This window comes from Nycticebus coucang, chromosome 2 (genome assembly GCF_027406575.1).
Source record: "Nycticebus coucang isolate mNycCou1 chromosome 2, mNycCou1.pri, whole genome shotgun sequence".
Classification (NCBI taxonomy): domain Eukaryota; kingdom Metazoa; phylum Chordata; class Mammalia; order Primates; family Lorisidae; genus Nycticebus; species Nycticebus coucang.
Window position 1 is genome coordinate 180,104,885 of NC_069781.1, and position 14,998 is coordinate 180,119,882.

General features: G+C 46.8%; 1 protein-coding gene across 5 annotated transcripts in view; it reads left to right on the plus strand.

Moving 5' to 3' along the window:
• The window catches only part of CDH13 (cadherin 13), a 1,454,811-nt gene that overhangs the window by 1,352,534 nt on the left and 87,279 nt on the right, over positions 1–14,998 (plus strand). For all 5 annotated transcript variants that reach the window (XM_053609618.1, XM_053609625.1, XM_053609630.1 and 2 more), the window contains 2 exons: positions 4,988–5,170; positions 12,019–12,272. In XM_053609618.1, the coding sequence (XP_053465593.1) occupies positions 4,988–5,170; positions 12,019–12,272 (437 nt within the window). The remainder of the gene's footprint in view (positions 1–4,987; positions 5,171–12,018; positions 12,273–14,998) is intronic.

A 14,998-nucleotide genomic window follows, 5' to 3' on the forward strand; every position in this document is an offset into this window, starting at 1 on the left:
AACTTTTTGCTCATGAAGAAGGATGTGCATTCTCAGTGTATAATAAAATCCCAGTTCCTCCTTTCCCTGGTAATGATCTTTGTGGTTCGACTAGTCACCCTCATCCTAAATGCCCATGATGTCACTCCCCCCCCACCTCATCAGAGAAAGGAGAATGAAATAACTCAGTTCTGAATTTACAGGAAGGAGCTAATGAGCTAATGTCATCCCAACAAGCCAATACCCCACAATGGTTATGTAAAAATACATTTTGCATTTGGTATTTAATGGAACATAGTTTAACAGAAAAGTATCTTTATCTATTTTTTTTTCAATTAAAGGAAGTAATGTTACAATCAATAATTCCTCCTACTCCAGTGTGGTAAATTAATGTCCATCTATTGTTTTTTAATCACAAAGTGAATATTGCTATAGAAATGTAAAATGACACTATTTCATTTTAATCTATTTAATTTTCCATTCTTGAATTACATAATCGGGTTAAAACATTGAATAGAATTAATAACTTGAGTATTTGATTAAGCAATAATGAGTTTCTAATGGATGCTCAAAGAAACCAGCTTTATAGTTTATGCAGGAATCAGATAATGGTCTTAACAATTACTATAATAATTGTGTTGAATGTTTTCTATATTTAAAGATTTTTTTTCTGAATTCTCTCAGGAGTAGATTTACACATAACTTAGTTCCTTGATTAGACTCCATTTTTCTTTCAAAATAAATTCCAAATGCCTTTCCATGGCCCACAAATCCCTGTGCATTCTGACTCTATCCGTCTCTGGAGTCCGATAGTAAGAAATTAACCCTTCCCCCTCCCACCATGTTCCAGCCACACCCAGCTTCCTTTTGCTCCCATGTGCACCTGTGCCTCCTCATGCTACCTGGCCTGTCTGCAGCTGTTCAGGTACCAGGAGTGCCCGTCCCACCTGAGCCTCCTGTCCTCTCCGTCCTTGGGAGATTTCACCCTGATCCTCCTCCCTGGACAGGGTCAGGTACCTGCCCCACACACACACATACACAGATTGCTACAGATTCTCCAGGGACTGTGTGGTTTCTGTTCTAGCAAGTAACGTGTTTTTATAATTATACATTTGTTTTATATCTGTCTCTCCTTCCAGCCTGAAATTTCCATGAGAAAATATACCATGTTTGTTTTGTTTACTAGCATATCCTTAGATGAAGGATGGATGGATGGATGGGTAGATGAATGTATCGGTGGGTGGATAGATGAATGAATGAACAGATGGGTTGATGGATGGATAATTTGATGGATGAATAGATGGGTGGATGGATGGATGGATGGATGGATGGATGGGAAAATGGACAGAAGGATGGATAGATGGACAATTGGATAGATAAATGGATGAATGGGTGGATGGATGGATGGATGAATAGTAGGTAAATGTGGCGTAGATCCATGACTACATCTAGGGATACATGAGGGCCACAATACACCCTTTTGAGAATTCCTAGACCATCACCTTCCCATTCTACTTGGATTCATTGGTCATACACTAAAAGGTATTTCTGTGCCAGCCTCTTTGGTAGGTTCTGAAGACATGAAAATTACAATGTCATGGAAGAAGCTTCACAGGCTTATCTCATGTAGACATAGCCTAAATATTAACTTTATGAATTCAACCATCCATACATCCCCCAGATCTTCAAATCTAGTCGTGTGGTAGGTTCGGTGCTGTGTACCGAGGACCAGGGCTGTCTTATCCATCAAGTGTCACTGGCACAGTATTAGGATCCTAAAATCAGAAGGGAAAAAGAAAAAGAGCTTTTAAAATAAGAAAATTTTTTAATTATGTCCTCATATCATAAAAATAAAATTTTTTAAAACTATAAAAACTATAATGGTAGGAGGGACCAATAAAAGCAAAAATTCATGGGGTTGAAAAATGTCATAATGCAGCTCTGTGGGAACAAAGGGGACTGGTCCATCCCTGCCCCCTGTGCCTTCAGGCAAGCAGCAGAATCAGACACCAGGCAGTGAGTCGGTCCCTCATAGCCTCACTCCTGTATGGCTTCACCCCTTCATATTCTCTCCCAGCCCTCACCTCTACCTCCAGATCCCACTCCTGTATAAGACCATTCATTCATTCAACAAATTTCTACTGAGTCCTTGCTGTGCATCCAGCAGCATGCAAGGGGCCAGAGACCAAGTCATGATCAAGACAAGTGCACATAGAGCCCCCAGCCTCCTCCAATCATGATGTATTATAGCGTTTTCATCTTGGCAATATCATGCTCTTCTGCTTTGACAGAGCAACTCCTCACTCATGCACTGGACGTAACAGCATTTCTGCCTGAATGATAGAAATGCATCTTCCAGTCTTAGCACACCCCATGCCCATGTAACTGACTACCTGGCTTCCTAAGGTACAGGTATCAGAAGAGCCGTGAGCACAGGTTGTGAGCTGATATCCGCTGTGATCAGTAGGAACACAGCTAGAAGTGAAAGATTAGTCTAAGAAACAAAGGGGATCTGAGGTGCACACAGGTTGCAGAACTGGTTGGGATCAGAGAGTACTGGAATCCAGGACCCTTGAGTCTGATTATTGGTTCATTAAATGACTTTGGACAAGACTCTCCCTTCCTTCCTTCTCATGCAGTTATCTTCCGTAATCTGAAGGGATTAAATAGCATATACGTCCCCGTGGCCCCCTCCTGGGCATGCAGCAGACAGCACTGACTGGTCACAGCTCCCAGAGGCAGGGTTCAGCCCCTGGACACCGGGTTCCACAGGGGTGGGCACCCCTACTGCCATCTGCCTGCTGTCCTTAGATTTAAAGTTTATTGTGATTCTCACTCCAGGCTGCATATGAGAATTATCTAGGTAGGTTAAGAAAATATTGAATACTAGACCTTGGCAATGGCAGAATAAGACTTAGAATTTTTTTTAAAGACCCCTAGAGATTCTAATGTGCATATAAGGCTGAAAACCACTGGTTTAGTTTTCCAGCTCAAGAATTCTATGATTTTTGTAAGAAGAGGGAAAGATCAAAGATCGAATCAGTAGACCTTACTTAAACAAGAATCAGATCAAAATAATTGCCCCCTGGAGCCATGTCCATGTGACAACTTCCTCCATGTCCTCCATGCATCATCTAAGAATCTTCCAGCACCCCTTTTCTGAAAGGCAGACAAACAACTCACCCAGGTTTGCTGAGCTGCCATAGACAAATTAGTTCCCGTCCTTACCCATCCCCTGCAAGGCATCGAGGATTAAGGCTTATGATTAATGATTTGCAAGTCAATTAATCAGCCACTGCTTTAGAAACCTCATTTCTCAAATTACTTCTCTTTGAACACAAGGGCTTTTTGACATCATCTTACTGTCTGTAGATTCACTTTCCTATCTATTGAAATTTCAAGATATTTCTTCTTGCTGTCAGCTTATTGGTATTGCTTGTTTATAAAATATTTGCAAACAAATTACTGTTCACCTGTAGCATGTCAGACGTAAGCACCAAAACAATACTTCATATTTCCAGCTCAAAGGAATGTGCATGAAATTCTTTATCTGTAGGAAAAATGATTTTTCATTCATTGATTTATTTTTACCACACCTACTTTCAACAAGTATTTGAGGTGTATTACAACAAAAACACAGATACAACAGGCTACAAAGAGTTGATTTATATGATTCCTTAGAAAATGATTTTTAAGGTTATGTGAGGCCAAGGGGTGGGAAGAATGGGATTGGTTTTCTTCATTACAGAAGACAGCAGGGTCGAGCAGAGGCTCCGAGGATGAGCACTGTGCTTCCGGTCCCAGTCCCCCACTTACAAGTCTTAGTGGTTCACTCATCCGGTTATTTAGGGGAAGCAAACAACAATGGCTTGAACTCAACTGAAGTTTGTTTTCTGGCGGGGGGGTCATGGTGCATGGACTGGGTTCGAGAGCCAACTGGGAAATGACACAGAGGAAAAGTAATCTGTGCCAGTTTTAAAACGCAGAGTCTGAGAATGCCTGGAGAAAGACATAATTATCGCAGGCCAAGCAGGAGACCAGGACAGTGCAGCAGCTCTCTGGCCTCTTCAGAAAACTTTTATTGATTTCTAACAAAAGCATATGTGCAAAATGCAAAAATGCCAAAGATAGGGTTGAAAGAATCCTAAGTTCCCAAGAACCTTGATTAGAGAGAGACTCTGGGTAAAAAGATAGGGGACTGCTAACAAACAGCTGGTGCTGTGTTTAGAAAGGGGGAGGAACTAATGTACACAGCTATGATTTAATAAATAAATAAATAAATAAAAAATAGAAAGGGGGAGGAGAAAACCAGTTCAGGGGACGTAAGCCAGGTTCCCTAATCTAACTGCAGATCAGGAGTTTAAAGGACTTTGCCCACCCCACCTGTTGGGTCTTGGCAGGCAAGGATAGTCTATCCCGTCAGGGCACCTCTGGGCTCTTCTCCTCTTCTGTGGTCAGGGGAAGCCCCAGGGATCACACATCTGCACGCTTTCTCCTGGATACCCCAGAATTGAGGCAGGGTGCCCCACTGAAAAGTCAACCTATCTACCTCCCACAGTTCTTCATTCAACTGTAGTTCAGGACAAGTGCTGTTAGCTACTAGGCTGCTCGCCTCCATGTAGTGACTCAGGGACCCAAGATCCGTCTGCCTTGGGGTACTCTGCGTTCAGGTAGGCAGAAGGTGAAGAAGGACAGAGAGGAGGCATAACTGTGCCCCTATCCCTCCCAACCCAGCCCAGCCCAGAGGACGTCATTCCTGCCAACATTCTGCAGAAAAGAAGTTAGTCTCTCAGACTCACCTAAGTTCAAGGAAAGCTGAGAGGTGGGATGTAGCATCTTCCAGGCCATAATCCTCCTGTGTCGTTATGCATTATTATTAAATGGACAATTTGTGTGATGCATTCAATACAAGGCATATAGTAAATGGTCTTCGCCATGTTGTTTTTTTTTTGTTGTTGTTGTTGTTGTTTTTCAAAATAGTGACAGTTACTGTCTGTTTTGTTTGCAGTTTCAAGCCACAGTTGAGGAAGGAGTCATGGGAGTTATTGTCAATTTGACAGTTGAAGACAAGGATGATCCCACCACAGGTGCATGGAGGGCTGCCTACACCATCATCAATGGAAACCCAGGGCAGAGCTTCGAGATCCACACCAACCCTCAAACCAACGAGGGGATGCTGTCAGTTGTCAAAGTAAGGGTGCTTCCACCCCTTTTCTCTCCTTGAGTGAGTGCTGAGGGTCTATGTGGGGGCTCATGGAATCACTGAGTTTACAAGGTCAAGGATAAAGTCTCCTCCTCTCTTCCTTCCTGGAGTTAATAAGAAAAGGGCTTAGAGCTTAGAGCAGCCTAAACCAGCAGCTGTAAAATGAACCGTTTTACAGGTTCCAAAAATATCAAACTTATGTGTAACTTGAAGAAAACCAAAGTTTTAAATGAAATTCTTCACACTTTTGCTAATGATTTATGAAAATATATGCCAAAATGGGATATGTGGAGGAATAATGTATGCTTAAAACATGTACTATTACATTTCTTCTTAATCTTTCTGAGCAGACGCTCCATTATTCCCTTAAAAACACACACACAAAATAATTCTTGGTGGGAAATCCTTTGGGGGCCTCGCCAACCAGCACACTAACCCTCTCTCTGGCTACGAGTGGAATGAGGAAAAGTAAAGCCCTGCTAGTACCCACATACGTCAGGTAAGAGGATGGTGGCACACTACCCAGCTGGTCTGTGTCCTGGGGAAGCATTTCACACAGCCCTGCATTGTCTGGAAAGTTCTGGGGAGAGTTTCTGCCAGAGACCAGGACCTTCCTTGGGACACATTTCCTTTAGTGGATGAGCCCATTTGCCTCAGAGGCAGGAGTGAGTATTTCTCATAATAGTACTAGTGGTCAGAGTGGGGAGGTTACTATCTACTCCCTGTGTGCCCTCAGCCAAAATGCCTAACTATGTTTTCTGTGCCCCAGTTTCCTCATCTGTAAATGAGAAAGATAACATACCTCTTAGGGTGGTTGCCGTAATCCATTTGGGCTGCTTGTTATAACAGAGCCCTGCAGCCTGGGTGGCTTCTAAACAGTAGACATTTATTTCTCTCAGTTCTGGAGGTCCAAGATCAAGGTGCCAGCAGATTTAGTATCTGGTGAAGCCCCACTTTTTCACAAATGTCCATCTTATCACTCTGTCCTCCAGTGGTGGAGGGGACGAGGCAGCTCTCTGAAGCTTCTTCTGTAAGGTCACTAATTCCGCTCATGAGGGCTGCACCTTCCCATGGCCTAATCAGCTTCTAGTGCCCTCATGTGATAGCTGATGGGGTCATGATTTCAACGTGTGGATTTGTAGGGACAGAGACATCCAGCCTATGACAGGTGTGGATGCACAGGCCAGCACCTGCAGCCTGATTTAGTTTCCCTTTGTTGCTATAAAAAATTACTGCAGATTTAGGGGCTGGAAAAAAAACAAACAAACAAAAAAGCCATAATTTACTATCTTATAATTTGAAGGCTACAAGTCTAAACTGAATCTCACTGGGATAAATTCAAGGTGTCCAGAGGACTGTGTTCCTCCTGGGGTCTCTAGGGAGAATGCGTTTTCTTGCTTTTTCCAGCTCCTTGCTTGGCTTGTGGGCCCTTCCTCTGTCTTCAAAGCCAGCCATGCACCATCTCCAAATCCCTCTCTGATCTCATGACCCTCCGCCATCATCCATCTCCTGCTCCCTGGTTTGGCCTCCTGACCCTCCGCCATCATCCACCTCCTGCTTCCTGGTTTGGCCTCCTGACCCTCCGCCATCATCCACCTCCTGCTTCCTGGCTTGGCCTCCTGACCCTCCGCCATCATCCACCTCCTGCTTCCTGGCTTGGCCTCCTGACCCTCCGCCATCATCCACCTCCTGCTCCCTGGCTTGGCCTTCACACTGTGCTCTCTTCTGGGTCCTGTGGTTCTGCTGAGCTCCCGTGGATAATCCAGAACAATCTCCCCTCTCAAGGTCTTTAACTCAATCAAGTCTGCACGGTCACTTTTGCCATGTGACGTAACATATCCCCAGACCCCAAGGGTTAGGATGTGGATATACAAACAACTGCACCAGCAAAGATCCCCAACGCCCCTGGGGGCAGGACCCCAAGCTGTGGGGAATGGCAGATCTCAGCTGCTTCCAGCTTGTTCTAAAGGACAAGAGGTCTGGGTTTCTCTTAAGCCCTGTTTAGCCTCTGGCAATGGCAAGATTACTAGGAGCCTCTCAGCCTCACAGCTGACCTCTGTGGCTGCCCTTTCACAGCTATAAAAGTCACAAAGTCACTCAGCCCCTGGCTGTCCTCTGTGACAACTCCCAAGTCTCTAAAAGCTGTCAGATAATTTTCCAAACATGCAGCTTGAAGATAAAACTCAGGTAACGATACCTCCATCGCAGATGCTGGAGGAGCTCCGCTCTCAGTTCTCTAAATATGTGTTCACTGCAGGTTAAGGAAAATAAGATACAAGCAAAGCCAGATGTACGGGCAGGGGACACTCTCTCCCCACGTTCCTGTGTCCGTCCATAATGGTATGGTTCTCACATGTTAGCATACATAAGAATCATCTGGAATGCCACTTAAAATGCAGATTCCTGGGTCAGGATGTGAAGGGAGGTGCCCACTGGTTCTGTTGTTCAATGGGCACAGCTAGCACCTGCCATCTCTGCAGGCTCCAGGGCAAGAGGACCCAGCTGGGACTCTCACTGAGCTTCACTTTACCAGCAAACAGACATCCTTCCTTCAGAAGTGGGACACAGACTCCCCATGAGCTCTCCCTGCCTCTCGGCACATGTGAGACAAACCCCATGTGAGACAAACCCCAGGGCAGCCTTCCCGACAGAGGCAGGCCCGGCCAGGCTTCCCGGCGCTCTCCCCATTGTACCGACGTCCCACCCGCACATCCACTAGGAATGTTTCTCCTGCAACTAACAGGATGCCGGACTGACAGCAGCTTCAGGAAAGAGAATTTCAGAACTTTTATAACTGGATGAAAGTAGGTCAGTCTGAGACTGGCTGACAGTTCAAGGTGTCAGAGAGCCAGCAGAGGGTACCTCAGTTGCTTTTGGCTTTTTCCTCTTGGACATAAAATGGCTGCCAGAGCCCCAGGCATCATATCCTCCCACCACTGAGTCCCAAGGCAGGACTCAAGGAGGCAGCCAGACCAGTGAGAGAGAGTGCACTCAGGTGCCCCTCTCCTCTTATCAGGGAAGGAAATATCTTTTCTGAGGGTCCCTCAGTCAATTTCCAGCAATATGTTATTGGCCAGTGATGTATGTTTACCCTTAACTTCAAGGAAAGCTGAGAAAGTCCAAATCTGGCCTTTGGCCTTGACAGTAAGAGGTGGGCAAGGGAGAAGGGGGTTGGTAATGGCTGTTGGGCATCCAACCACTGCCCAGCCAGCTGGCATCCAGCATACTAAAGAAATAGCTAGAGCCTCAAGCATGGGCCAGTTCCAGGCAAGTCCTGTCTCTCAGCAGGACTGAACCCTAATGGCTCTGGAAAATGAGTACCTGTTTCGTTTTTAAACCTTTGAGTCAGAAACACCCTTAGTTGCTTTGTAAGCCTATTCCAACCATCAGAAGGTGAATATTTTGGCTGAAAATAATCAACTCTGTATTTTAATTCTGTATTCTCTCCTGTCCTCAAAGAAAGAAGCATCAGGAAAGCATCCTTGCTCCCCAAGCATCACAGCCTTAAAAGTTGCTATGGGATCAGTCTGAACCCTCATCTTCCAGCCAACAGAATACCCCATCCTCCACCCTTCCTGTGTGGGTTCACTTTTCCAACCTTTAAATTTTTCAGGACAATGGTCTACATCATCTCTTGACACTTGAAAAAAATATTAATCTAATCGCATCCTGTAGCTTCCGTCAGGAGCATTTTCAATTTCCTCCCATGCCTGACACACAGCGCACCAAACAAAGCACGTAATGAGGTTTTGTGCTTGAAAAGTGGGGGGCCTCCTACTCTGATGCACAACCCGCAGAAGGGACTGGGGGTCCAGCCCTGGGCACTGTACAACTGCAAGAATTACTGAATCAGGTCGTATTGAATCCATTGCAAGTTGTGCAAATGGGAATAAACACCAGAGAGGCTTTGCTCCTCCGAAGGCAGCCTCACGCCTCTCTTTTCCTCTCCTCTCTCTCTCTCCTCCTCCTGCCCTTCCTCCTCTCCCTCGGTGACATTTTTCCAGGCTCAATTCCTCCTGGGAAGCCGGTATTCTGCTCAGGGAACACCGCAAAACTGGGGCTGGGGCATTGGCTCTCCCCGTTCCTTCTCTCCCGTCCCCTTCCTCCCTCCTCACACCTTAGCGGCTTCTCCTTATTGATATGGACACCAGGCCTGGCCCTTGGGGAAGCCTCCCACATTCATCACTGTCCCCTGACCTGTACCACACTCCCCCAGGCATGCGAGGCTGTTACTGAGGAGAAGCTGAGACTCTGGCACTGACCTGCTGGTCCCTCAGTTACTGCACAGCCATGACTTGGTCCCTCACCCCTCTGTCTTTGCAGTTAATAAAAAACTATAGGGTAAATTTTAAAAGATAAAAATGTACACTAATATTAGATTTTTGCTTAATCAAAATAGTAGAGAGTCGTGTTGCTAAGACTAGTGCTAGAAAGAAGCACAAGGGTGACAACTATCTTCTCATTCATTCACTCATTCATTTAGTGGTATTTATTTAGAGCCACTGTGGGCCCAGGACTGTGTTGAGTGCTATGTACTCACGGGGCAAAGAAATGGCCTCTGTCTACAGCCTCCCAGGGAGCGTCTGGTCATAAGAGCAAAAGCTTCAGCTGCAAATGATGATGCCCCAGGAAGGAAGGAAAGGAGGGAAGCAGGAGGGAAAGGAATCGTTTCCTTGGGAAGTAAGAACCAGCGGTCTCCAGCAGAGGAGAAGGATCTGAGTGACACAAATTGCTTCCTTCCAAGCATCATGACCATCTCACTTGTCAACAGATTGCTGAGTTCCCCAGAAGCCCCACCATCCCATGCTTTGCCCAAGTCTCTGCCTCCCAGGAATGGGAGACCAAACTAGGCTGAGCTTGTGATCGGTGCTGGCATGTCAGACCAAACGAGGCTGAGCTTGTGATCGGTGCTGGCATGGAGTGGGGATGGCTCTTGGAAGCTTGGGGCACTCTGTGTCTCAGTCCTGTGCAGAGGGCTGGCCCTCAGCACTGTCACCACCCAGCAAGCCAAAGGTGTCTGCCCCCTTGCATATCCTAACTGAGACAAACAGCTGTGTTGTCCAAGCCTGGCAGCTCCCTGGCAGGGAGTTTGATGTCTACTTCACTGAGGTTGCATAGTCTGGGCATCACTTGGGTTGGACAGAGATCATTATTAGAATCCACAGCAAGGAGAATGGAATGGTAAATTATTCCTGTGTTACAGAGACAAGGCCAAAATATAACTGAGCAGCTTCTAGGCACCAAGAGCTTTGCATCTGTTCATTGTAATATTAACCCTGCAGGGAGTTGTTCTAGGTGAAGCCAGGATGTCCAGTTACACCAGGAAGCATCTCGTGTGTGCGTGTGTGCGTGTGTGTGTGTGCGCGCGCGCACGCACGCATGTGAGTGTGCAGGGCTTAACCCTGTGTTCGTGTTAGCTGTAATTATTAGGAAAGGTGACATACTGTACCCAAAGTCACTCTCCCCAGCCCGCTGGTTTCCATTTCTAACTTGGCACCCCCACAGTTCCTGCCCCTGTTTTAACCAGCCTCATCTCTGCTCCCACCTTTCCACATCTGGTGAGACCTGGACAGCTGCTGTTTGCTGAATCTCAGTTGAGTGTAAATCAAATCCCTTGACCCATTTGGTCTCATCCACCTCCCAAGAATACCCATTATGTCCTGGGTTAGGTGAGTTGGCCACTTATTTTCCAAGTAAACATTCAAAAGATAATAAGAAGTCTGCTCCTATCTTACCTAAATGTCTTCCCACACACCCCAGTGACAGGAGCCCTGTTCTGGGACATCACTCTCCCTGCATCACGTGGCTCTAGTGGTTTGGAAAGAGTGACAGGCACACCGTCATCAAGACCACCGTAGAAATAATATTTGTAACATCATCAGACTTAGTCCACACAGTGGCTGGGGGACGTGGGTACCATCAGCCCCCTTTGCAGAATCAGCTGGAGTGGCCCTCGTAGGGCTGCCCACTGACACAGGGGCAGGACAACCCACTATTGTGTGGGACCATTCTGGGCAGTATCTGGCATTGCTGTCCCCTGCCCAGTAAATGGCTGCAGAGCTCCCTAAGTCATAATGACAATGGAAAACGCCTCCACACATGTTCAAATGCTCTCTGATGAGGAAGGGCCCAGCAGCTTAACCTCAGGTGTCTCAGTCTCTCCGCTATGTAAGTCTTTTCCCTACAGCACACCCTGCTAGAAACTGTGCCCCTGGCCAGGGAACACTATGCATTAAGTGATGTAGAGACTCTTAGACTTCATGGCAAGTGAATGAGAAACATTACAAATAAATGCTTGGTTTTCCAATTCTATTTGATTTCCCATCATAGGAGAGGCAGGGTTATCTTACCATGAAGACACTGACCCTGGGCTCCAGGGCCTCTCATTTATCAGCGACCCCATCAGCATCTGGGGGCGTGGGGTCACAGGTTACAGGAAGCCTTTCAATGTCAGTGTTGCCAAAGAGTTGCCTAAAAAGTCCCAGGAGGAGGGACCCAGATCACTCAGGCCCAAGTCCGTGTATTATCATTTGTTTCTCAATTTAAAAAAAAATCAGGGGTGGCGCCTGTGGCTCAAAGGAGTAGGGCACTGGCCCCATATGCCTGAGGTGGCAGGTTCAGGCCCTGCCCTGGCCAAAAACTGTAAAAAAAAAAATCAGAAGCACCCATATCTAATTTTGCATTTGCATATTTCTTCGTCTTTTTCCCAAAGAGGAGCCCAAATTCCATAAGGCTTGTCCATTCCATATTGCTCGTGGAATGTCAGAGGAGCTTGTGCTAAACTGTCTGCCTTGGTGGCACATGCACACCCTGAGACCCCTCTGTCTGCCTTCCAGCCTCTGGACTACGAGATTTCTGCCTTTCACACCCTGCTGATCAAAGTGGAGAATGAGGACCCGCTGGTACCCGACGTCTCCTACGGCCCCAGCTCCACAGCCACTGTTCACATCACTGTCCTGGACGTCAACGAGGGTCCGGTCTTCTACCCAGACCCCATGATGGTGACCAGGCAGGAGAACATCTCCGTGGGCAGTGTGCTATTGACCGTGAATGCCACGGACCCCGATTCCCTGCAGCATCAAACCATCAGGTGGGTGAGCGGCTCCGGAACCACAGGCGGGAGGTGGGTAGGAATCGCTTTTCCTTTCTGGTTACAGAAGCTGGTTGTCAGGAGCAGATACCATTAAATTAAACTCGTTATCAATTCAAGCAAGTAGGAGGGAAGTATCTTAAAGAATCGTTTGTGGCTGATGGCTTCAGGGGACCAGGCTTTCTGCAGTGCCTCAGGGAGAGTGTACCCCACCTAAGTCCAGCTTGGGAGAAGGTGGTTTAATGGCCTTGTTCCAAAGTGACCACGCAGGCCTGTTGGCTGAGCTGTGTCCCTAGCAGGAAAGAGGGAGAGCCACCGTGGGTGGCCTCCTGCAATTCAGAAACTCGACCTACTTTATGTTTCCACAGCTTTATGGTAAAGTGTTGGCTAATAATACCATTTATAGATGAAGGTATTGTGAATTCAGAAAGGCCCAGTGACCTGCTCAAAGTAGCCCAGCTTGATGGCAGAGGAGACAGGATGGAAAGAGGGTAATCTGCAAGGTCTGTGCACCTCCTGGCTGCTGAATACTAGTTGACTCTGAGCCAGCAGAAGGGAAGGGCTAGAGACATTGCCTGGTGCTCAGAAGTGGGTCAGCGGGGCTGCGATTCACCTGATGGATAACAGGCAAAAAAAAAGCCTTCAGAAATCAGAAACGTATGTCTTCATTTCTTAAGCTCTGCCCAGTGCTCAGATAGAAGGTATTTTCATAACAAGATTTAATTAAATGGTCGTTACCTAGGGTGCATCTAATGCTGGTGAGTGCACCATGGCCTCCCAGGTACGTTGTTTCGTAATAAACTGAAATCAGCATGCAGGTCCAAACGCACACTTGTCTCTGTAAAGGAAAGTTATTAATCTTTCTCTTCCAAAATCTAATCTTCTCATATGAGGTGCAAATAATCAAGTATTAGACACACTTGTAATAAACATGTGTCTTATTTTCCTGATTTTAAACACCTTAGAATATGGCCAGTCTCCAAGTCAGCTGCTTTACCATGGAGGAAAAGAGAACGTTATGTAGTTATTTTCCAATCCCAGAAGTGGATTTCTTTTTATACCTAAACTTCCTGAAATGCCAGATAAACTAGATAGAAGTGTGAAATAAAACCAAGTCCTATAACAATGTACATCTGAAATAATCATTCTCTTTTTCCTGTTCTTTTTTCCTTTTGCTTGTTCGGTATCTGGCAAAGGAAACATGCAATTTAAACATCAAAGAGAAAGATTTCCTTGAGCACTTACATGGGAAAACCTGTAACTTAGCAGGCTACAAGGCAGTTAGACACATTCAGGATGTCTTCAGGGGAGCTTAACTATCACTTTGTGTATCTACAACAGGGGGTGAAAGGAGGCAACTCCTGGTGGCAGGGGTGTAAAATGGATTAAAATGGGGTTGATTTTGCTGAGCGTGAGATTCTTGCCTTTGCTGTCACAACTTAGATTGCTGCTGGGCATAAAAGGGTTAAAGTTTGGGGTTGAGGCCAGTGGAGGGTCAGTCTGTGTTGTCTGATTAAGACCAGCTCTGGGAAACTTAGTGGCAGACTGTAGGATGATTTATAGGACAGAGGAAGGCCCAAAGGACCAGTCTGAGATGGCTCAGGAACTAGGGCATCCTCAAGGCCCCGGGTAACAGGTGCAAACAGGCTAACAGACACTTCAGAATCTCTCAGAGGAAGAAGCCAGCTCCCGTCCATTCCAGTGTCACTTGGCCCAGGGGCCACATTCCCAGGGGTGAGTCTGCTGAATAGAGTTTGAGTCATGAGTTCATCAGCTGGAGGGCAATCAATATGCTGTTTGCAGATGTGGCAGCTGGACCAGTCCCAAAAAAGTGAGTCAAGGATAGGTGGAGTTGACGGGGGAGCCAAGACATTAAGGGACAGTGAGGCCAGCACCCACCTGCACCATGGAGACGTGAGTTCCCATTACTAGACCTCAGAGGCAAGAGTTCCCCATCCTGCCCCTGAGTGAGATCAGAGGAAGCCACCTGCAGTTATTGGAGACCAGACTGTGGGGAGAAGCTGGCACATAGAAGGTTCTGGAGATCCTCATGTTTCTATGCAACTCTTGTCACCACAGCTGTGACCCTCAGAGGCATGTGGATTTGCCCACCTGATTGAAAAGTTTGTGGGGACTAGAGTCTCCAGCAAGGTGCATCTCAGGGCCTAGACCACCTTCTTTCTCCACCTCCTGGCTCTGTTCTCCCCTGGCTTGGCTTCACCCTCAGCTACACTTGTGCATCTCAAGAAGGAAGATGTTCCCATAGCAGCCCTCCATCATCGCAGACAGAGACGCCTCCATGCCAATCAACCTGTCAACCATCCCTCTCAGGGCCCAAGGCTGGGTCTCACTGCACCAACCTGAACACATCTCTGAACCACGTGGGACAGTGGAAGGACAGATATTGCCAGCGGTATATCCTGGTGCTTGGGCCCACCATAGATCCCAGGATTCAGCCCAAACAACTTGGAGGGGCTGTTACCCAAAGAAATGCAGAGGCTCTTCCCAGGAGACAGGGGTGGATGCTGAGTGACCGGGAGCCACAGAGAGCTGCTGGAAGCAAATCTTGTCTCATGAAACATTTTGAAAGCAGAGCTGCTAGCCAGGAGCAGTGGCTCATGCCTGGCACTCTGGGAGGCCAAAGCAAGTGGATTGCTTGAACTCCAGAGCTCAAGACCAGCCTGACCATCTCTACTAATAACAGAAAAACTAGCTAGGTGTTGTGG